The sequence below is a fragment of the Lepidochelys kempii genome, chromosome 3 (assembly GCF_965140285.1).
Source record: "Lepidochelys kempii isolate rLepKem1 chromosome 3, rLepKem1.hap1, whole genome shotgun sequence".
Classification (NCBI taxonomy): Eukaryota; Metazoa; Chordata; order Testudines; family Cheloniidae; genus Lepidochelys; species Lepidochelys kempii.
Genome location: NC_136382.1, coordinates 166,493,199 through 166,518,019, shown reverse-complemented (window position 1 = coordinate 166,518,019; position 24,821 = coordinate 166,493,199). Strand labels below are relative to the sequence as shown.

The following is a 24,821-nucleotide window of genomic DNA, read 5'->3' as shown; positions in this document are numbered from 1 at the left end:
TTTCTGCTGTCGCACTGGGACTTTTTGTCATTTGTTTTGTTGCTAATTATCTTGTTTATAAATGGGAGAGCCTCACCTTTGAGGCTAACTAGTTGTAGGTAACAAATAATTGCCCCCATTAATTCCACATATTTCCTTCCAAGCTCTCAAAATATTGCAATATTCTAGAATAATGTCCCCATGGCCCTCCAATTCTCATTTTCACTGGTGTAAATAAGGAATAACTCTGCTGAAATCAGTGGGGTTACATGGATGTAAAATAGAGGTATACTTTTTATAAGCAGGGCTTACCAAAGCATCTGCCCTCCCTGCAATTCAATTCCTAAAGTTCCTTCATGGATTCAGTGGGGTTCACAACTACATGGTGGTGCACGTAGAGTGACATTGTTAAGCACCATTTTGCTGGGTTTTTCTAGATTAGGAAGTTTTATCACATTGGAACCCTTTCCAATAGCTCAGCGTGTTTGTGAGTGAGATAGCAATAAGTTACCCAAGGGCTGTAGTTTTGATGATTGTAGGGGACCCACATGAGCTTGCCCACTAGCCCTGTTTATAAGGCAAGCAACAAATTCAGAGGCTGTGTGTGACCTACAGAGCAAAAATCCTCAGCACGACCAGGTCTTCTGCATCTTTCTTTACATGCTTAGCCGCTCTTCTTGATAGAGAACCTGAGGTTGACGTGAGCCAGTACTGGTCCTCTGAGATTCATTGTCCATTATACCCGCCCAAGATCAGGTTTATGGCTGAGACATAAGGGTTTATTAGTTTTGCTGCTTTAGCTAGACGGGAATAGTTAAAGCAGCAAAACCTGCCTCCTGTGGACGTACAACTTATTATGGTTCAGGAAGAATAAGCTACACTGGTATAAGGCACCTTGTCCTTTATACCAGTATAACTAGATGGCTGTTGCACAAAGCGTTATAATTATATTTGTCAAATTCACCCCCTCAACCAACACAGTTATTGCTATAACTTTTGGAGGGCAGACCAGCCCGAGGGATTTCCACCGCTCTTAAGGCTGAGCCAGCAAGTTGAGAAGACTTGCAGCGCTGATTCCGGAGACCAGACCGCCCAATATCAGGGGATTTGTTTTATCCAGGCAACCCTTAGCCCACCCACAAAAAGTGTCCTGAGGTCCCGCCCCTTACTACCTGGTCACCGCAGTGCTCATGCCCGCGCTGACTAGAAGAGGGGAGGATCAGAGAGAAAAGTCCCCTCCAGGGAGGCCCCAGGTTTTGGCGCTGCCCTCGGCCCCTTTTTTCCGCCTCAGAGGTGGGGCGGCGCCGCCCCGTCACGCCCGGCAGGCTTGGCCAGCCCTTCAGGGCTGGGGGGGGGGGCAGCCGGTGGCGCTCCAGAGCCGGGCGGGCTCTAGGACCCGGCGGGCTCCTGCGGCGGTTTGGCGGGGAGTCGGCTGCCGGTGTACGTGGTGCCGCGCGGGTGGCGCGGCTCCATTAGGAGCGGACTGGCGGGGAGCCCCCTGCCGGAGCCGGAGCGGGAGCGGGAGGGCCGCGCGCGCGCCGGGCCGGGAAGGATGCGGGCGGAGGGGGCCCCGCGCGGGGAGGGGCAGGAGCGGTTCACCAGCCCGGGCAAGGGCCGGGGGCTGCGGGCCCGGCAGCGCTTCGCCCCGGGGGAGCTGCTCTTCAGCTGCCCGGCCTACACCTGCGTGCTGACCGTCAGCGAGCGGGGCAACCACTGCGAGTGCTGCTTCGCCAGGTACCTGCCGGCCCGGCTCCCGCGCCGAGCAGCGGCTGCCCGCGGGTCCTAGCACCGCCCGCCTCCTGCGGGGCCCCGGGCGTGCCCGGCGCACGTGGGTCGGCCCGGGGGTCGGAGGGCGGGGGGTGTCCCCAGCCCACAGGGGTCGGGGGGGCGTGGGGCTGTCGCCAGGATGTGCTGGGGAGGCAGGTTAGAAGTGAGGGGTGGACAAACTGAGCCTGGGCGGGGCAGGGGAGGTGAGATCTCCTGGACACGTGGGGTCCTGGTGGTAGGAGATGTTGGGTGGAGTCCAGCTTTCATTTGTGGACCCCTAAAAATTCAAATGGAGGTGCTGACTCCTTTGGAAAGCTTAGACGTGGCCTGGGGGCCCCCAGGGGTCAGTGGACCCCAAGTTGAAAATCACTGTTCAATAACGGTAGTGACAATCTTTCACAGACTCCTTTGACGTAGACTTCAAACGCACCGGGATCTGTGGACTGCAGATTGACAACCACTGCCTTAGATTAGGCTTCTGGGGGTGATTTGGTTTCAATCCTGTGCTTTGCCATGGGCTTCCTGTGTCACCATGAACAACTCACTTATTCTCTCTCTCTCTGCTTCCTTTTCCCATCTGTAAAATGGGAGTAGTATTTTCCAATTCCACACTGATGAATTCGGGTTGCCAATCCTCCAGCATTGTCCTGGAGTCTCTGGGAATTAAAGATTAATCTTTAATTAAAGATAATGTCATGTGATGAAACCTCCAGGAATTCATCAAGCCAAAGCTGGCAACCCTATAAATATGTTAAAGGCTGAAGCACTCATATGTTAGGGTAAGGGGGGCTATATATCTTAGATAGCAGAAGCATCGGTGAATACTGCTGCATCCATGATTTGGCACTGCCAAGGGCTTTTACGTTGCTGAGACACCTCCCCCATCCTTTAATTCTCTCAGATGTTTTCTCCCTCAAGTCTATTACTCATCTGAAGATCCACTGACATCCAAGTTTGTCATTATTATGCTGTAACTTGATCTTCCTGTGCTGATTTTACTCCCTCCTTTTTATTAAGTAATAGTGGAGGTGAGCACCACAAGCATGTAAGCACATTCATAAAATAATCTCATATATAGGTTACCACTTCCTGTGGACTCAAGGATCCTCCTTTGAAAAAACTTTCCTTTTTACAGAATTGTTTCTTTCTTTGTATAAACTTTATATGGGTCTTTGGGTACAGCACTGATCCTAAACGTCTTCCTTAAAACTGTTTTTCTTTCGGTTTTATATTCAGTTCTGTGTAGGTTCATAGGCACCAACTTTTCCCGGCGTGCTCAACACACCCTGCTGCCCCGACTCCACCCTTGCACTGCCCCTATTCCAACCGCTTCCCCAAAGTCCCTTCCCCAACTCTGCCCCCTCCCTGCCCCTATTGGACTCCTTCCCCAAATCCCAGCCCCGCCTCTTCCCCAAGTGCGCTGTGTTCCCCCTTCTGCCCCCCAGCTCCCAGCTGTTTCATGGCGGCAAGCGCTGGGAGCTAGGGGGAGAAGAAGGGATGCAGCACGCTCAGGGGAGGAGACGGAGGTGAGCTGGGGTGGGGAGCTGCTGGTGGGTGCAGAGCACGCACCAATTTTTTCCCGTGGGTGCTCCAGCCCCGGAGCACCCACAGAATCGGTGCCTATGTGCAGGTTGTTATATCGCTCTCATCCCCATAGTATCTGAGCGCCTTCCAGAAGTGCATTAACTAAATGACTAACATCTTCCCTGTTTGTTCCTTCAAGTGTCCCAGAAAAGCGTTCCATTTCCTCTTGAGAATATTCTCATACTCTGTGGCATGATTCTGAAAACTTAGGCCGAGGAATAACTTTATTCATGTGAATAATTACATTGCATTCAGTTTTCAGAGTAGCGGCCGTGTTAGTCTGTATTCGCAAAAAGAAAAGGAGTACTTGTGGCACCTTAGAGACTAACATTTATTTGAGCATAAGCTTTTGTGAGCTACAGCTCACTTCATCGGATGCATTCAGTGGAATTTTTTAGTCTCTAAACTGCCACAAGTACTCCTTTTCTTATTGCATTCAGTGTGACTAAAGTTACATGCATGCCGAAATGTTTACAGATCAGAGCCTATAGAATGTATCCAACCAAATGTTGCTCAACCAAATGTTCACCAAACTTCATCCGTTCAACAAGATGTAGTTAAACTTGTACCTTTCATGGGTCTTCTCTGTTCTCTGGCCGATGCCTTTCAATCTCCATGCTTCCTGAACCATATTTGAAAGGACACTGTTAAGTTGAAACTGTCAATTTCAGCAAAATTAACTAAAATATTTTTCAGAGTAACAGCCGTGTTAGTCTGTATTCGCAAAAAGAAAAGGAGTACTTGTGGCACCTTAGAGACTAACCAATTTATTTGAGCATAAGCTTTCGTGAGCTACAGCTCACTCCGATGAAGTGAGCTGTAGCTCACGAAAGCTTATGCTCAAATAAATTGGTTAGTCTCTAAGGTGCCACAAGTACTAAAATATTTTTGGTGAAGTTGACCTAGACCTAAGTCCCCTGGCATATTTTTTTAAAATATAGGCAGGAGTTCCTGTTTATTTTTAAATGTTTCTCTCCTCTGTAACTGTGGGAAAGGCCCAGCACCCAAAAGCCAAACACTCAAAGAGGTGGAAACTGATTAAACATGAGGGAAACCATAAAACTGATATGCAAAGTGCTATCAGATACACAAAGGTAATGAACTGAAATATATAGAGGAAATTCTAATTACTTTTAAATATAATACTCTTAGGGGTTACTCAATAGTAGGCATACAGTTTTCAGATGGAAATTTTTTTACTCAGGGTGGCGATCTTTAAACCTCAACAGCTTTTTAAGGGGGGGCATGGAGGGAGTACAGTGCACCTTGCAGCAAATTCCCTATGGTCTTTGCTGTGTTAAGGCTTTATACGAATGAAAAGGGACTATGGGGGGTTGAGGGAAACTTTTATAATACATTAATCACAGAGCAGATGCTGTACCCCGAATTAAGTCACTTGAAAGTGTTTAAAATGTTGTGTGTTTAGATTTCAGAGGGCTTGTTGATTAAGAACATTTTCAACTACACAAAAACTGTTAGATAGACAAGCAATAGAACTAAAAAATTAGGACGCAAAAGATTTATATCCGTGATTAAATCAACCAAGCAACCAATACTTAGAGAAGAAGGAAAAGCAATATATCAGTGTGTGGAATGTAATTTCAAAGGATAATGTAAAATCTAGCAGCATAGAATAACATGTTTCTGAAACCATGGCTTGATTAGGATAGTAAAGTCTTTTACGTAATAACAGCTATTAGGAAAACTTGCATTTGAAACTCTTAATAAATAAAACAAAAATAAATAGACTAGGTTCAAGCTGTAACCAGAATATTCTGGACAGAAAGTCATTTGATTAGGAAAATACAGTGTATTGTGCAAATCTGTTTTTTTAAAAAGTGCATTCCTGTCACATTCACTAAGCTGTGGTTGTATGTCAAAGCTATAGGGTATAGCCTCCCTATTAAATTCACTATTAGAAGATGTATATAACTTCTGTTTTATTTTTTTAAGGAAAGAAGGATTGTCCAAGTGTGGAAGATGTAAACAGGCATTTTACTGCAATGTGGAATGTCAGGTATGTGTTACAACTTCTTGTGAGGAGGGAAAGGGGTTCACTAAAGCAGTAAGCTGCACTTATCATTAGTTTAGTACAGCACTGACAGGCTGTAATCACATCTAGTGTTAAGAACAGCAAGCTGGTCAGTTTCAGCATCCCAGAGATGCTGAGAGTGGAGTTGTGCCTTGGACAATTACAGGATTTAGACATGTTCATATTAAGTCATTCAAGATCAGCTATGCTGGGACATGGTATTACTGAGACATTTGATTAGTACAGCCTACCAGCCCACTAATTACTTCAGTAACTTCAGCCTATTTTAAATATACTCAGATTTAACGTTAGTCCCGTAAGCTGGTGAAGAAGTCCTTGTCCAGCTGAAAAATCAAAAATAAATATCTCTGATTTAACTTTTTCAAAATCTATTGCAAGTGTTGCTGCTGTTGATAATTATAGTGCATATTAGTTTAGAAACCTACTGTGCTTCCTCTCTTAGTCTTCAAAAAAGAATGAGATAGGTTCATGGAGGATAGGGCCATCAATAGCTATTAGCCAGGATGGGCAGGGATGGTGTCCTTAGCCTCCATTTGCCAGAGGCTGAGAATGGGCGACAGGGAATGGATCACTTAATGATCACCTGTTCTGTTCATTCCCTCTGGGGCACCTGGCATTGGCCACTGCGGAAGACAGGATACTGGGCTAGATGGACCTTTGGTATGACCCAGTTCGGCCACTCTTGTGTTCTTATGTTCTCAGACTTCTATTACGGGGCAGAGATAACCAGAGTGGCCATTCTCTGATATTCCTGTTATGGAGCTTTTAATATGCTTTAAAGTAGAATAGAATGAAGGACTGGTTCACTGAAAAACACCCCAGTGCAATTCTAATTCTATTTTTTCTTTGTTTTGGAGGGAGAGCTTGTTCTTATCTAATTCACTGAATCTAGCCAATTCCAGTATGCTGCCTTTGCATGCTGTCAGCTTGACCTAAAGTAACCATGCTCCTTATCTGTGAGAAAAATATACGCCGTCTAAGTGCTAAATAATGAGACACATCTTAACTTATAGAATGCTCTAGGGCAAGGGTTGTGGTATGGAACGTTGTTCATGAAGGACTAAGGTGACCAAATTCACTTCATTGGGAGGTTAGATAAGAGCTGAGGTCTTTGGTGTGAAAGCAGATTTTCAGCTAGGAAATCATCCATCACAAGCCTTATCTTAGATGATAATGTGCTGATTGTCATCTTGTTGTTGTTTGTATGCAGAATATTCTACATTCCCATTAGCTGGGATGAAATGCAGAATATTCTACATTCCCCTTAGTTGGGATGAAATATTGTGTTGTGCTGTCCTGGTCCTAAGCACAATATTTGGGATTGCTGCTGCAGCTTCAGAAAGAGCTATCATTTTAACAAGCCATCTCGTTTCTCTGAATGATATTGCATATCTGTAGTATCTTTTATGCATTCCCCCACCCCAAACTTCTAGCTTTTATGCTGATTTTGTCTGTAATTCTGACATTCCTATAAAAACACTAAGAACGTAGGGCCAGATTCTACCACACTTAGTAGTCATCGTCCTCCCACCCCCCGAGGGCCAGTTTCTGATACCTTACTCACGTCAGTAGGACTGTTTGTGGAATAAGGTGCTACCCAATGTGAGTAAGAGTATCAGAATCTGGTCCAGAATTAGGTTCTAGTCAATATGTGTAATGAACAGCAGGATCTGGCCTCCTTTGATTTTCTTTCATCTGCAAAGGACAGTGGGACAAGGGTATATTTGCCTATTAGCTTTATATTTTTTTTCCTCTTTTGCTTTCTTCATTTCCGTTATTTACATGTGATGGAAAGATCTCTGAGAGGCGGTAAGATGGCCAAACTTGTTCGTGACGAAAGCTGGGGGGAGATAACCTTTTAGTTTAGGTATATAATCTATACCTCTTCAGGTCAGGCTTCCCCCCTATATTTTAGTGTGCGGGACTGAAAATCATCAAATGGCCTCCTACTTTTGAGTCACAAGCTGGTTTGGAAAGCTTTAAGCAAAGGCAGCTTTAAAAATTTGAATATTGATATTGGCTTACATAAGAGGTTGTCAGGACAGTAGTTGCATATAGCAGAAAGTGAAAGCTTCATGAAGTGAGCATCTTTAAGGACCCAGGGAAAAGTCCTGGAAAAGCTTCACAGGAAGCCTAGCTAAATCCTCTGACAACCCATATGAGAAGCATCATGAGAAGCACTTGCACGTAGATGTAAAAAGTGCATGCCGGGTGACATTGTTTCATACCAGCCCTGTACAATTCATGTGAGAGAATCCAATAATATTTGCAATAAAATTGCTTTGTGCTGTATAACATCTTCCATCTGAGAATCCGTTTCTTCACAAACAAGGAAATAAGCTTCACAGTACTCCTATGAAGTAGATAATGGCTATTGTTGCCATTTTACAGATGGATTAATTAAGGTAGAGAGAAGTTAAACAGCTTGGTCCAGCTCAAATAGCAAGTGCACGTTGGAGGCAGTAGTAGTAACTCCTGATGTTGAGTTACTTGTGTTAGCCACAAGTCCATCCTCTGCCTCCCAGTATTTTGGAATCTGCACTCTAGACTTGAGGAGGCTTATATAATAGGAGCTAGTTCCTCTCTTCCTGTATGCATTGACCCCCCAAGAACAGGTATTCTGGTACTGTAGATCACTCATTATTTTTTACAGAGTGAGGTAGTATTTGTATTTAGCTATCTCTAAAGTTTTTCAGGGGCCAGAACACCCCTTATTTTGATGAAATGTCCTTCCAAGAGGAAAAGTCTTCTTGCCATCCACTCAGGAAGTCGGAACATCCTGAAAGCTTCAGGACACAACATTTAGCAGAAGAACTGATTGTGTGCTAAGTTAATGATAATTAAAACCCTTCCTAAATATGTATACATAATGCTTTGTATATAAAATCATTCAGTAGTGTTTTGGTGTCTTGACTGTACTGTGATGTGCCCCAGCATTGGCTCGCTCTTCATCACTCTACGTGAAATGCTTAGAGCTTTTTGCTCTCTCGTTAGTATAAATCTATCTTCAGTGTTGTAGATCCTTCTGAATCATTCAGGTGAAATTTAGGAACGTTGCTGGGATTCAATTCTTCTGACATTCTTTCAATGTTATCTTCAAGCACAACATTCTTTAGAAACCGGTCCCCAATGACTGCACAGACAATCTACATCACATCTTCATCCTTGTCTTGTTCAAAGGCACTTTTCACCAATTCAACAATTCTCTGTCAAAGTTGAGTAGGACATCTGTGCCTTGATATTGAACTTGTAACAGTGGGATGTACAGTAAATGTTTCCCTTTCAGCTTCCATGGATGTGGGACTTCATGCTTTCGTTTTCTTCATACCAAACTGATGAAAGTCTGGAGCTGCACTTAAAAGCTTTCTTATAGCATTGTTCATTTGATATTTTTAGTACTCTGTGAATCCACATTCATTTGCTAAAAATTGCCCTTGCCAACAAGAACCTGGTATAGATACAATGCTATAAAAATAATCTGAATATCACTCAGTCTGACAGCTGTTTGTCACATATTCAGTGTAGTGTGGGGGACATGAAATCAATTTCATTTCAGTTCACACTCCCCTTTCTAGAACAGTTTAAAACATAAGAACAGCCATACTGGGTCAGACCAATGGTCTGTCTAGCCTAGTTCCCGTCCTCTGACGGTTGCCAATGCCAGCTGTTTCTGAGGGAGTGAACAGAACAGGGTAATTATGGAGTGATCCATCCCCTGTTGTCCAGTCCCAGTATCTGGCAATCAGAGGCCTAAAGACACCCAGAGTGTGATGGTTGCATCCCTGACCATCTTGGCTAGTGGACCTATCCTCCATGAATTTCTCTAGTTCTTTTTTGAATGCAGTTATACTTTTGGCCCTCATAACATCATCCCCCGGTGACAAGTTCCCCAGGTTGACTGTGTGTTGTATGAAGAAGTACTTCCTTTATGTTTGATTTTAAACCTGCTGCCTATGAATTTTATTGGAGACTCTTGTTTTTTGTGTTACGTGAAGGGGTAAATAACACTTTTTCGCAACACCATTCATGATTTTATAAACCTCTACCATACCTCCCCTCCATACCAATCGTCCCCTTTTCCAAGAGGAAAAAGTCCCAGTCTTTTTAATCTCTCCTCCTATGAAAATTGTTCCATAACCCCAATCATTTTGTTATCCTTCTCTGGACTTTTTCCAGTTCTAATATATCATTTTTTGAGATGGGATGACCAGAACGGCATGCAATATTCAAGGTGTGGGTGTACCATGGATTTATATAAAGGCATTTTGGTATTTACTGTCTTATTATCTGTCCCTTTCCTAATGTTTCCGAACATTCTGTTCGCTTTTTGACTGCTGTTGGACACTGAGCGGATGTTTTCAGAAAACTATCTGAAATGACTCCAAGATCTTTCTTGACTGGTAACAGCTAATTTTGTATGTAGAGGTGGGATTATGCTTTCCAGTGCGCATTACATTGCACTTAGTGCATTGAATTTCATCTGCCATTTTGTTGCCCAGTCACCCAATTTTGTGAGATCCCTTTGTAATCTTTCGCAGTCAGCTTTGCGCTTGACTAACTTGAGTAATTTTGTATAGTCTGCAAACTTTGCCACCTCACTGTTTACTCCTTTTTCCACATAATTTATTAATAGGGTGAACAGCATTGGTCCCAGTACAGCTCCTTGGGAGACCTTGCTTATTTACATCTCTCTATTCTGAAAATGGACCATTTATTCCTACCCTTTGTTTCCTGTCTTTTAACCAGTTACTGATTCATGAGAGGACCTTCCCTCTTATCCCATGGCTAAGTAATTTCCTTAAGAGCCTTTGGTGAGGGACTTCTCATTGGCTTTCTGAAAGTCCACATACACTATATCTAAGCCCCTTCATTTTCAGTTTAAACCAATTCTTACCAAAAAAATCCTGGGTTTTACAAAAAATATTATTTTCCCCCCGATTTTTGCCCTACTTTTGTATCATTTAAATATATAAAAAATAACTTGTTTTATTAGGAAAATACAATACATTGCATGAGATGTAGGAATTACGATAATACATTCGTCTGTATGTATATGCAAAGCTGCCTGTTGAAGTAAGGCTATGTATTAGTCTAGAAGATATACACAATAAGCAGGCATGCATACAAACTCTATAAGTGCGTGCGCATCTGAATGTACTGATGAATCTCACGCCCACCACGTACACATTTCAAGCCATTAGCAGATAACAGTTTAAAGTTTTGACACACTAAGATGGGAAGAAAATTAAAATTGAAAGTTTAAAAAAAAAAGGAGAAAAGGATGAAGTTGACTGTATGCGCTGCAAATGGTGTGGCGTAAATATTTATAGGCTATTAGTTATAAGTCTAGAAGAGTAAACTGTTTATTCAAATGAAGTTTTATTTGGGTATTAGAGATATTGTTTTCTTAAACTCAGAGGTGACATTGTGTTTTGAGTTCCATTTTAGTTCTGCAGCAAACCACGTTGAATTCTCTTCATCAAAGCATTAATCTACTGAATACTTTTCCCGCTTTCCTTCCATCCACCAAAATAAACCCTGATATTTACCCTGAAATATTAATTTTTTGCACTGATTTTTCACTTGTTTTTGTTGGTGTAGTAATAAAAGCTGATAAATTCCTGGGAAAAATTAAACAAAATAAAAAACAAAATGAAGGGCCCTAACTGTATTCACTGGATCACCCTTGTCCACATCCTTGTTGACCCCCCTCAAAGAATTCTAGTCGATTGGTGAGGCATGATTTCCCCTTGCAAAAGCAGAGTCGACTCTTCCCCAACGAATTGTGTTCATCTATGTGTCTGATAATTCTGTTCTTTACTATAATTTCACTGAATTTGCCTGGTATTGAAGTTAGGCTTATCAGCCTGTAATTGCCAGGATTGCCTCTGGAGCCTTTTTAAAAAATTGGTGTCACATTATGCTCTTTACCTATGATTGGAGAATAGCTAATTTACGTGATAGGTTACATACATAGGTTACAGAGTAGTTCTGCAATTTCATATTTGAGTTCCTTCAGAACTCTTGGGTAATTACCATGTGATCCTGGTGTCTTATTACTGCTTAGTTTATTGGTTAGTTTATCAGTTAATTCCAAAACCTCCTCTACTGACACCTCAATCTGGAACAGTTCCTCAGATTTGTCACCTAAAAAGAATGTCTCAGGTGTGGGAATCTCCCTCACATCCTCTGCAGTGAAAACCAATGCAAAGAATTCATGTAACTTCTCAGGTTTCAGAGTAGCAGCCGTGTTAGTCTGTATTCGCAAAAAGAAAAGGAGTACTTGTGGCACCTTAGAGACTAACCAATTTATTTGAGCATGAGCTTTTGTGAGCTACAGCTCACTTCATCGGAATGCATCCGATGTAGTGGGCTGTAGCCCATGAAAGCTTATGCTCAAATAAATTGGTTAGTCTCTAAGGTGCCACAAGTACTCCTTTTCTTTTTGTAACTTCTCAGAAATGGTCGTGTCTTCCTTGAGTGCTCTTTTAGCACCTCTGTTGTCCTATGGCCCCACTGATTGTTTGGAAGGCTTCCTGATTTGATGTACTTAAAGTTTTTGTATCATTGGGTGGTAGTTCTTCAAATTCTTTTTTGGCCTGCTTACTTGTACTTTTACCTTGACTTGCCAGAGCTTATGCTCTTTTCTATTTTCCTCAGTAGGATTTGACTTCCACTTTTTAAAGGATGCTTTTTCCCCTCTAATTGCTTCTTTTACTCTGTTTCGCCATGGTGGCAATTTTTTGGTCCTTGTACTGGTGTTTTTTGTGTTTGAGGTGTATATTTAATTTGAGCCTCTATTATGGTATTTTTAAAAAGTTTCCAGGCAGCTTGCAGGTGTTTCATTCTTGTGACTGTTCCTTGTAATTTCTGTTTAATTAGCATACTCATTTTTGTGAAGTTCCCCTTTTTGAAATTAAATGCTACTGTGGTGGGCTTTTGTGGTACTGTATTTTCCCCCCTCCCCTACAAGACTCTTAAATTTAATTGCATTATGGTCGCTGTTACTGAGAGGTTCAGCTATATTCACCTCTTAGACTGGATCCTATATGCCATTTAGGACTAAATCAAGAACTGCCTCTTCCCCTGTGGGTTCCAGGACTAGCTTCTCCAAAAAGCAGTCATTAAACTTTATCTCTGCATCCCATCCTGAGGTGACATGTACCCAGGCAATATGGGGATAGTTGAAATCCCCCATTGTTACTGGGTTTTCTGTTTTTGTAGCTTCTATAATCTCTCTGAGCATTTCACAGTCCGCATCACCATCCTGGTCAGGTCGTCGGTAGTATATTCCTAATATTATACTCTTATTATTCAAGCATGGAATTTCTATCTAGATAGGCTCTATGGTACAATTTGAATCATTTAATATTTTTACTATATTTGAGTTTATGTCCCCCCCTTCCCACATATAGTGCCAGTGCAATATTTCAACTGATTTGAAAGTAATTCTTCCAAGTATAACTTTTTTAAAAATATGTTTAAAATATCAAACAAAAGGTTTTGGATAAGTTTTTCAGAATTATGGATTGAGTAACTGTAGAAATTGTTTTGTAATTAACACTTTGTGTTTAATGGGTTATATTCTGTGCTCAGATACAACTTTGCAGCCCGTGTAAGTTATGTAGCATCTCCTACTGGAGGGTCTTAAAGGGCTTTACACACTTTAGTGAATTAAGCCTCACAGCATGCCTTTTCAGGAAGATATTTTGTCTTTTTTTGCAAATGGTGGCTATGGAGGCATAAAGAGATGTATAGACTTGCCCAAGGTCACTCCAGAAGCTTGAGGTAGATCTGGAAAAAAGTGGCAGATCTGGAAAAATGAGCACAGCTCCTGTCTCCTGGCCACAAGTCTTTGACCCAGGGGCGCAAATACTGTGTTGCAGCGTGAAGATCCCTTTGCACTTCACTGACCACATGAGGCAGCTTTAAAGCTGGCACAAGTAGCAGAAGGAGGATTAGCTCATTGGGTGGGGATGGGGGGAATCCACCAGTGGCATAGCAGCTCCCTCACGCTCACATTCTGGGACTGGCATGGGGGATGTGGCTGGGGCTAACTTAATGTTTGCTGATCTCCAGTTACTGTTTTGGCCTGTTGGCAGCCAGAATAACTTAGAGTAGCCTTCAGGTTGCTCCTCTTGAACTGAGCAATTACATAATCACAAAGCCAGCCTAGGACAAAGGTATCACAGGGTTGAGCTTTATGTACCATCTTTGCAACCCCAGGCCCTTTTGAGGTGGACTGTGTGCTCCTTGGCTGTAGCTCAGGATTCAGCGCTGGGTCCCCCTTTCTTCTGCTGCCTGCTATCTGACTTTTTTTCTGCTAAGGTTTGTGAGTGTCAGTTGATCCGTATCGCTCTGCTTTTCACTACCAGCATCGCACGGTATCGACCTGCAATTACACTAATGGAATTCAAGCTCCACATGCAATTGTTCAGGTCTTGACTTTTAAAGTATGGTTTTAGTCGAACAGCATCAGACCTGTGTTCATTTTTTGTCATCCCCTCCCCCGAAATTAACTGTTCAACCGCTCTGAAGAGAAATGTTTTAGGAGGGTTACATTATTACAAATGCAGAACTGGTGAACTATAAACCAGTTACTAGTGCTTCCTCTTTCAACTATTTAAATACACCTATTGTTTATCCCTTACAGAGAGCTGAGGTCAGCTAATCATCATGCAGCTTGTTCTGTACTTGTCTCTTCCTTCAGCATTTGAAATGTGCTCTGCAGACGGAAGGCTTGAAGATTTTATTTGTTGTATTGCACTGTATGGAATCTGTATTTCTGTAGCAAGGGAAACCATGTATTTGGAGCCTGCTCATTTCTCACTCAAGTCAGTGGCAAAACTCCAGTTGACTTCAGTAGGGAAAAGCTTTAACCCTTGAGGTACAATTTTGGACAACACAGCCGCACAGCCTCAGAAAGTGGGGACCAAAGATGATTTTAACCGGTCTTTATCTCTTCCCTTTCCTGATCCCAGCCCATCTAGGTCCCTCTACTGCAATTTAGGGTAACCTCATGGCTCCTCTAAACAATACCCAGCTGCCCAGAGCTCCAAGGGGCTATTTTGACAGCTAGGTATCACCAGAGCACAGTGACCTGTCTATTCCCTGTTTTCTGTCCATGCCTCCACTCCAGGGGCCAAGTTGCAAGGGCCCACTGCACCCGCCTTGTGCCACCTGGACATTCCCATTAGTAAGGGGAATCCTGAGGAGGTTGATTAAGCCAGTTTACCAACTGCTTTATGCCACTGGAGTGCAGAAAAGGATAGGGCCTTTGTTTCTTATGCAACTAAATCCCTGCTTGCTAGTTTCAGTAAGAATCTTGTCTTGCAAAAAGTCTGCACATTTTCATACAGGTGGATTTAAGTCAAATATAACGTGGAATGTTTCTGTTATGTTAAAATTTCATTTAAGTGAACATGCCTCTGGGCTGGGAAAGAAGAGTGAGAGGAGACTTACAATCCTTATGTTATCAAAATTACTAAGGGTACAGTGAGAGCTGATCAGGAGCTCCTATCTTACCCTTCCCTTTAATATGAGAACAAGGGGACACTTGATGGAAGTTTAAGGGCAGTAGGCCTAAAATAAATAAAGGGAAATGCTACCGTAATTTATATACATTGTAAAGTCCATGTGTCGTCTTCACACTCTCAGGAGATCATTTTGAAAATACTTTTTAAAAGGATTAGGTGATTTGTGCACATTTAGTTGGGAAGTTCCTGGAGTCCTTACTTGAGAAATGTTCACATTGGTTTTAATGAGAGTTTTGACTGAGTAAAAACGGCAGGATTTGGCCCATTGTTGATAAAAGACCAAATGTTCCGCTCTGCTTCCAAGAGGGGAGGGTAGAAAAAAACACTGGAATTGGGGGAGGTGTAGGGAGAGGGGTTCCACTGTAGCATCTGTGTGGTCATGGAGGCGTGAGGCATCCAGGTAGATATCCTGGGGCTCTGGACAGGTCTCCTGAGATCTGCAGGTTTTTAGATTAAGCGCCACTCTGATGGAATGCTCAAACAAGCTGTATCTACTCCTGAGATTCCCTGTCTCCCACATGTGAATAACCAGCGTTGGGTCCATATTTATCCATGTTATTAAGTCAAAGTATTTTGTGTGGCAAGCTAAGGCTGCGCTCATGGTAATCAAATCTCATTCCTTGCCTAGAGAAGCTACCTTACTGGTAAAACTGTTATAAGTGTTAGTATATGGAAGTGTTTGCTTCTCAGTCTCTTGTCCCTGTCAGCTCAGGAATCTTTTAATTTAAGTTGTGACTAGCTCCACCTTTATCTCTTATCTTATTTCTGCTAATGTTGCCCCATTGTCCCCTTTTCCCTACCAGCCTCACTGTCCCCTTCATTTCTCAGTCCCACTCTCATGCTCATGTCTCCTTCCATGTTGCTCCCTGTGCCTGGAATGATCTTCGCTCCTACTGGGCCACTCCCTCACCCTTTCCTCACTGAAATCCTGCCTAAAAAGACTTGCTTCTTCTGGGAGTCCTTCAGATGTTAACCCATGTCAATCTTGTATCCTCTCCAGCCCAACATTATGTAAATGGGGACGAGAGGGAAAGAAGACACAAGGGCTTACACCTCAATCACTTGTCACTGGGTGTAGCACTTCAGGGCCATATTGCAATACCTTTACTCACGCTCAACAATACCATACACCACAAGTAGTGGTATTCTTTGAAATTCTTTGAAATCTGTGGTATTCTTTGTGGGGGCAGGAGCACTGCCCAACACAAGTATCAGTGGTAGAATCAGGCTCTAAGTGTTTGCATGACTGGGCTCTGTTAACCCTTCCAATGGCTTTCCCAGGACCCTTTTTGTCTTATCTGTGTATCTGTCTTCTAGACTCTCTAAGCTCCACTGGGCAGAGACTGTTTTTATTTGTCTTCTGCTGTACCAACAAAGCACATCACTGCCATTTAACAAATGATAGTAATTTTATATGGGACTGAAAATTTAAGATCATGTTTGGCACCCCAAATGTCTCCCTTTGGGCTTGCATTGAGTTCTGGTTGTTGGTTTTGTAGTATACTGCACTAGTCTAGTCTTCAGGCCATAATCCAGTAGTCTTAGCTGATGCAATCCTTTTGAAGAACTTGGTGGAGGAGGTTACTTTTCCACTCTTTGATGTGGAAAACACAAGGCTTAGCAAACTTCCTTTCCAAAAGTGTTGTCACTCTGCCTTAAATGAGGGGAAAAATACAGTAGATGTAATGAAAATAGGAAAAAAATAACATTAATACAACACTGGGGATTCAGCTAGAACAATGATACCTGCTGTAATGCAAACCACTCAGAGAAAATGTGGAAAAGAATGCTAAATGCAATCCTGCTGTGATTGCAGAGAAGGGCTCTCTGAGTGTTTTCATAACCAGTATTACTCAGTCATCACTATTCTCTATTCCTGCAATGTTTCAGGCTTTTATCTTGCTTTGCACAATTCAGCCATATCTTGTCCCTTTAACCTCCCTACTAGTTCACATAGCTCAGTATGATTCTGCCTGAGGAAAGATTTTAATTAACAATGCTTAGAGAATAAAGGAAACAAATGCATTTTGAAAACATTATTTTGAGACAGGCATATAATTTTGTATCTTGGCTTTGTTTTTCAAGTATTCTTATTAATTAAACAGTGTATGTGAACGTAAGTCTGTATAAAAAAAATTTAGGGTCTGATCTTGCACACCCCAAACTCCTCAAGTTGAAGTCAGTGGGAGTTTTGGATGTGCAACGAATAAAGGATTGCGTCCTCATTGTGTAATTTTTGCACACACGCTAAGGACTAAGGGCCCATAGAAATTTTCCAACCAGCTCTCACAGTGCATAGGAATTTGGTATTTCCAAGGACAAATTTTGAAAAATGTGACTGCTGCATTAATGGGAGCATCCAAGATTTTTTTTTTAAATGATACAACTAAAATGTAAAATACTTTAAAATTTTACATTGTTGTCACCTTTTAGAACTGTCAGACCTTGGGTTTGCTTTACATAAAATCTCAATTTTGGATTTGAAAAAAAGACACTAAGGGCAATGGGCCTAACTTAGCAAGGTGCTGAGCACCTTCTGCACCCTGTTGAGCCTCCAGTGTGAGTTGAGGGCCTTTGTTCCCTCCTATGGCAAGTCTCTAAAATTTATCTCAGTGTATGGGGCAATTACAAATAGTCATTTCCAATGGAAACTCCTGAGACATCAAGATAAGACAGTGGGTCTGACTTTTATTTTGGTATATAAAGCCTTAAATAACCATGGGTCAATCTACCTGAGGGACATTGAGTTGCTCCAAATCCTATCATGGCACTTCAGGGTGGTGATGATGGGCTCCATGCTGGAATTTTGCAAGAGTGAAGTGCAGGGCTGATTCTCTGAAGTCCTGTGACTTTGGAGTATGTGTCAGAGTGCAACATTAGTATCCCTCTAGGGGCAGCGAAAGACTTTCATGTTCTGACTTGAGTTCAGTCATAAATTTGTGGGGCTTGTTATGGTATGCTCCCCTGTCTTCTCCTCTTCTCTCCTCTCCACCCCACACCTTCCCCTGGCTCAGGTGTTTTAATTGAGGATAGGGATTGATTGCCTCTTAAGTATTAAGGGACAAATGTATAAATGTAACCCATTGTGTGTGTTTTACCACTTTATATGTCCTGTGGGCGTGAATGTTAGAAATGTGTGATATAAAATTGAACATTGATTTAGGTTCTAAATATATAAATAAGTTGAAATACACTCCAGTCCAGGAGAGGCCTGAACCACACCCTGTGTACCACTTAAATCTGTTAATGTGGATCTCTTTGTGCAGGCTTTAATGGCCTGCATCCATTTCATCCAAAGAGTGTTCAGGAAAGTCTCAGACACCTGAGAACAGCTGTTCATAACTTTGCTTGATGGCAAAAGATTAATTACGTGGTTGCATGAAATGTTTTACTGTATATTACATTTAAGGGAAGTATATAACATTAAATTTTAACTAAAGGGTGTCTGTCCTCTTTCAGCCACTACTCTTGCTACTACTGCATTGGAGAGCACCAGGCTTATTCTATTACACTTTGCTAACTAACAAAATAAATCTGAAGAATCTGTTCAATAGGTCTGATTCTGATCTTACATACACTGTCTTTTTATTGATGAAAACTCATAGATTTCAGAGGACTTACTCCTGATTTACACCAGGGTCATGTCCGAATCGGGGCCAATGTATTTATTCAATGGAAATTGAACCCAGTCTAACCATTAAGAGAGAACCTAATCTCCCCTCCCACACTTGTTCTAAACAATAAGGATTGACGATTTAGAAACAGTGTTTCATGTTTGTTTCTTTTGCGTTTATATTTTATTTCTACCAAGTAAATGAAGATAGTATGACCTTGACTCATCCTTGGCGAGCATGTTTAAATAGAAAACTGTCCCTTAAAAATTACTCAAGCTTTTGTTCCGATTTAGCAAGTGTCATTTTATTTTTCTAAAGGAAACACATGTCACTTGACCTCCAGGTTGTGGTGGGACTCGCTGCATCCTCTTTTCTCATCTCTTTATCTACTGCACTTCTTTTTTTTTTTTTCAACCTTCCAGAAAGCAGATTGGCCTATGCACAAGCTGGAATGTTCTGCCATGTGTGTTTTTGGGCAGAACTGGAATCCCTCAGAGACCGTGAGACTGACCGCGAGGATTCTTGCCAAACAGGTGAGCAGAATGCAAGACTTTGAGAGGTACGTATGTGTTTTCAAAGGGGGGTGGAGGCGAGGAGCCGGAAGAGCAGGAAAAAATGAAAATTTGACCGACAGTAACTGTCCCAGCAAAGCGTGCTTCATGTTAGTTTCCTGTGTACAGATTGGCTGGAATGCTGAGTGTGAGCAGCTGAAAAAACTGATGTCTGAAATGGCTACAGCAGCATAACATCCAGTTGGGGGCTTTGAGAGGTGTTAAGCTGATGTCTTAGTAGAACCAGTGCAGTGTGGGCTAAAGACCAAAAATTGGAGAATTTTACTAATAGGTTCACTAAATACAGTGGGCCTGATTCTTTGCTCATGTATACCAATGTGACTCTGAGCACTGAAGTCAGTGGCATAGCATCAAGGCAAAAGTAGCATAAGTGAAAGGGGGATCGGACTCGGTGTTTATGGTGAAATTGATGGATACCACATGTGGTATCTGTTGGCAAACACTGGCTTTTTAATGGCAGCCACATTTGTTAGACTTGTGTGAAACAGAACTTCCTTCAGATTTTACTATATAGCATTGTATAGTTATAGCACTGTTCACTCTGTAAGCACCCCATAAGTCCTGATTCTCTTCTCATTCAGACAGATGCAAATAGTTACATAAGAACGGCCACACTGGGTCAGACCAATGGTCCATCTAGCCCAGTCTCCTGTCTCTGACAGTGGCCAATGCCAGCTGCTTCAGAGGGAATGAACAGAACAGGTAATTGAGTGATCCAGTTAGAATGACTGGAGTGATCCTGATGTAAAACCAGTGTTCGAGGAAGGAAAATCAGTCCCTTGGTCTTTGGAAAGAGGTTTATTTATAGGAGGGTACTATGCTAGTGTGCTTGCTCTGACATTGTAGTATTAACTCCACCTGCAATATTCCTTGGAATGCAGAATTTGTGATGGTGGGAAGGGCATAGCAGAAGTGTTTGCATGGAAGATATGGGGCATGTAAGTTTCAAGGTTATTACACTGTGTATTTTTGCAAAGCTCTAAATTCTCTCTGCAAAAACAAATCCTCTTTGAAGCACATTTGTACGATCGAGGTCTACGTATATGACCAGGGCACCCCGGATACTGTATATAGAGAGGATTTTGATGGCCTGCTGGGAAGGTGGCCTGCATACTCCCTCTGTACCTGTGTGTGGGGGTTTGGTTTTTTTAATTAAAGCACAGTCTAGTGGTGGTCCACAAACAAAATTAGATGTTTAATGATTAAAAGTCATTGGAATAAATTTGTGCTTGAGGGAGGGGGGAACCTACATGCCATATAAAAGCTAAATATGCAAACCATAGTCCCTGAATCTCAGCTGCTGGGCCACCTGCAAAGCCATATATAATGGCCAAGATCACAAAGAAGTGGCCTTAGGCCAACAATAGAGCACTGCTTTTGAACTCTGTCAACAGTGACTTTATTCACTTTCCTCAAAGCGAAGCCTGTTTCTTGCCTGCTTTGCTGCTGTTAGTCGCTTTCTGGGTATCTATAACAAAGCAAATTACATATTTTAAAATACTCCACTGGTTCTGTATGTACATTTGATTGGAGTTAGTTTACGCCTGCTTTGTTTGGCACAGCAATACTTTTTTTCTGCCTTGTAAGTTTAGTCAGTTTGACCAGATCACTGTTCATTGGCCTTTATAAAGCCTGAATACAATGAAGGTTTTATGTTTTTGTTTTGTGAGTAAAAACTTTCAATGTAAGCATTGATAGACAAAATATGTGATCGTTCTACATTTTTTTTTCTTGTCATTGCAATCTTTTTCTGTTCCTAGAAAACCCACCCTGAAAGAACACAGTCAGAAAAATTGCTTGCAGTAAGAGAGTTTGAATCACGTAAGTAGAGAAGACTTGCAGGTAACAAGAGCTCTTTTCCATATTGCATTTAGGAATTGCTTCATTACCCTTCGTGAAAACCTTCTCCAAGCATCTCTGTTATAGGAAGAGGGAGTGAAAAAAAGAACCGCATTTCCAAACATTTTTGTAATGCTTTAATTTCTTTTTCTGTTGGTAGATTGGGGAAGTGAGGGTGAAAATTTAGACAGATTAATTATGTAGTGTTCATCAGATGGCTTTCCTGGCACCTGGTGACATTTCTGAATTGTAATGTTGCAAAATTAAAATAGTTGGTGTTGTTACCAGGAGGCATAAAATCAGAGACAACACAGTTGTTTGATGGTGACAATGACTATGGGGCTAATTGCAGAATCCTCTGGACTGCACTTCGTGTCTGTCACTGCCAATCAAATTTGACATGTTCTCTGTGATTGTGTTGAAATTCCATGTCCTGAATGCTCCAAAGTGATCTGAGGAAGGAGAGAAGGCAGTGGCTTGCTTTTATCTGGAAGGTTACCATTTCCACCCCCACACCCTTGAGGCAGTTAGAAATTGAGCAACTGTTAAAACTAACCAGCCTGGAATAGTCTGTATGGTGCTGTAGTGTTGCTCCCTTTCTTGGTATTGATAGTAATAAGAAGAAGCTGATGTGCACACGTCTGAGATGATGGGGCGATAGTACTGTAGGCTTACATGCCTTTCATCCTGAAGGATTCCCAACCCTTTGACAAAATGCTAGACAAATGCTGTCATTGATGGAGTGAGAAGTGGCGGTTATTTAACCAAGCCCAGCAAGACTGCCGAACAGCTTTAGTACAGGAGGTGAATGAGATTACCGCCTCAACTGGAACTGCTTGGAGGAATGGAATGGTAAAGTGTTGGCATTTGTCCAAGCTAGAGCAGCCTACATCTGAGAGGAATTTAGAGGACAAGTTGTCAGACAAGCTAGTGGTGGGAACTGGGGGGGTGGGTGTTCATGGAGGGTTTTCTGTGTATTCCGCTGAATTTTAGCCTGCGTTAATATAAATATCTTACTCATTTGGAAGCTCAAAAGGGTTGGGGTTTGGGTCAGTGGATGCTTCTCCAAACTGTGGTGGGGCCCTCCTAAAGCACTGAAATGCTCTGCCACCACAATTCTGCCCTTCTCCCCCAGCAGGCTTCCTCTCTATTTCTGGCTGTCTTGGTGAGAAGCCCCCTTTGCTGCCTGTTACCCACCCCCCTTTGGCATCTTCAGGAGTTGCCCCCTGCCCTCACTCTCTTCCCAGGGATGGGTGAGTGAAGAAATGGCATAGGATTCCCATTGGGAAGGCTTCATCTTTCTTTCTTGCACCTGAGCTCCCCCTAGTTCTCATCCCGAAATTGTCCCATTTCAGTGTCTCCACTATTCTGTGTCTCCCCTCATTTGTCCCCATTCTTATGTGTGTCTCTCATTTGTGCCCCTCATTTTCAGCTCTTTTTCCTGTAGTCTCTCTCTTCACTGCTGTTTATATTTTGGGGGATGTAAAGGGGAATTGCAGCATTACTTTGCTTTGCAGGTGTGGCTTGGTACTCCTGCTGCTGTGTAGAGTAGGGAGGAGGACAGTGGTAATAGCTAGGCACTCCATTCTGCTTCTGTTGGAGTGAGAGCAAAGAGTGTCTCAGGCAGAGAAGGGACTGGGAAAATGCTCAGTCCACAGCCCCCTCGAAATGTCAGATGGCTTAGCTGCCCAGGGTTTCAGCTGGAACCATGAGTGGGACTGGATATAAAATACCAAGACAGGACCAGACAAGTATGCCAGGACACCACTGCTGATGCCTCAGGCCTTGCAAATGGTAGAGACCTTCATTGACTGCAAGTGTTTAGGACCTCTGCTATTAGAGATCCTGTCTTTTGGATGAGGGGCAGAACAGTCTCTTCCAGTGTTATACTGGGACGCTTTCAGTACTGACTAGGACACGTCTACATGGGGAAGGTCTGTCATGTTGGGAAATGTTTCACTAGCAAGATATTAAATGTGGCTTAGCACCTTTTGTAGATGGGGCCAAGTAGTGTATAAGACCATATTCACAGCCATGGTTAACCCTAGGGCTAACTTAACCATCAGCTAACAAGTTTTAAACACTACTGTTCTTGTTCTCAGTAAGGGGTATTGTGTTTAATCTCTTGTGAATAAAAAAAGCATCATCCAACATTTTCTAATCTCATGCATTTTCCCAGTGTATACACGTGGCCTTGGAAGGAGAAGCAATCACAACCACTTCTTGCAGTACCTCCATACAGCTGTTCCTTGGGGGGTCTCCCATCCAAGTTATGACCTGTTCTGACTTAGATATGGCTGCAGTTAACCAGGAGAGAGTTCTTTGTATTGAAACAGGATGTCTTCTTTATCCACAGACCTTGATAAACTAGACAATGAAAAGAGAGAACTGATTCAGAATGACATTGCTGCGCTTCATCACTTTTATTCAAAGCACATAGCGTACCCTGACAACGCTGCCCTTGTAGTCCTCTTTGCACAAGTAAGTTGGCTAGAATAAAATCCGTTTAGGTAGATGATATTGTGAGAATCTAGTCTTCATGAAAGAAGCGAAAGAAGCAAAAGACAGCAATGAGAACAGCCTTCCTTGGATCCAAACAGAGGTGGTAGTGGTAAAACATTGCTATGGTGTTCTCTCCCAGGCACCGGTTTCTACATGTGATCCGGTAATTCATTTATCACTGCTCTGGACGGGTGGCAAGGAGGCAGAATATCATTTTGGATAACATTTTGAAATCTTAAAATGTTTAATTTCACCTCTGTCTCTTACCTTGAATTTCACATATATCTAGACTGCATGTATCTTTTGGACACAGTAATAGTTGTGATGCTCTAAGAGTGACATTTCGCCTTCATGCCTGCATCCCCTCATTTCCCCCCCCCCAAAAAAAAGAAAAAAAAAAGTGAATGCACGTTTAAATCCAGAATTGCCAAGCATCACTCTGTCTTTCTGTCTGGACTCCCTGTTTAAGCCTCCAACAAAGGGTGCCGTGCCATCTGTGGTCGTAGGTTTTTGAGATGTGGACAACAGCCTACTATTGGACTGAGACTGCCCATTCCTTTTGTATAGGCCAGTGCCTACCAGTAAGAGGTCGTCATTGCTATTCTTACCTTAATTAGCGGTTAAACTGCTGTACTTCAGGTGAAAGTTCCAGTACCATATTCCATTACTTATCCTCTAAGCCATCTGGTTTCCCATGATTCACTTTTTGTTTTTGTTTGTTTTTTCTTTGGTGATTGAAAAGTTTTCTTTCTATTTTTTTTTTTGTAAGCGTTTTCAGTTTGCCAAGTGATCTAGAAAGAGATGCATCCAAACCTCTGCTTCGATTTAAGGAATCTGACCTGTCCAGATTCTTATTGTGATTTTGAATATTTTGCTGGAAAGCAGCCAGAGCCCACAAAGATTAATTGATTTTGACTAAAACAGTAGCTTCTCCCATGCTACTCTGTTCTTGGGCAATCTTGTCAGCTCCCACTGCTTCAGCTACTTTCTGCATGCTACTGACTCCTCATTTCCTTCTCTTGGGTACTGCAGACCCCTCTTCCCCAGCATCCCTAACATCCGCATTGCTCCCTTCTGTCCATACAAAACCCAGCTAATGAGATCAGCATCCTAGCCTGTCACTGTGTCCATGTTACGCTCTACACATTCCTCCAGGTCCATCCCCTGACACCCCTTCTTGATGACATCATGCTCAAGGGACTTGTCCCCTCCTTCTAGAGTCTGCATTACTCTGCCCCCACCTTTCTTCCCTGCTCTAGTCTCTTATCCTCTGTTGTATCACTGATGCCAGCCTTGAACGCCATTCAAGTTTCACAAACTTCCCTTTACACATGGAACACTCTCCCTGAATTAAACTCTAACCGACTAACCTCTT

The 24,821-nt window shown here is 42.4% G+C and overlaps 1 protein-coding gene across 1 annotated transcript in view; it reads left to right on the top strand.

Moving 5' to 3' along the window:
- Positions 1-1,385: 1,385 nt before the first annotated feature.
- Positions 1,386-24,821, top strand: part of SMYD2 (SET and MYND domain containing 2) — a 43,739-nt gene continuing 20,303 nt past the window's right edge. Inside the window, exons 1-5 of the mRNA XM_073338922.2 lie at positions 1,386-1,713; positions 5,284-5,347; positions 18,956-19,066; positions 20,866-20,926; positions 23,301-23,425. Coding sequence (XP_073195023.1) covers positions 1,532-1,713; positions 5,284-5,347; positions 18,956-19,066; positions 20,866-20,926; positions 23,301-23,425 — 543 coding nt within the window. The 5' untranslated portion in view covers positions 1,386-1,531. The remainder of the gene's footprint in view (positions 1,714-5,283; positions 5,348-18,955; positions 19,067-20,865; positions 20,927-23,300; positions 23,426-24,821) is intronic.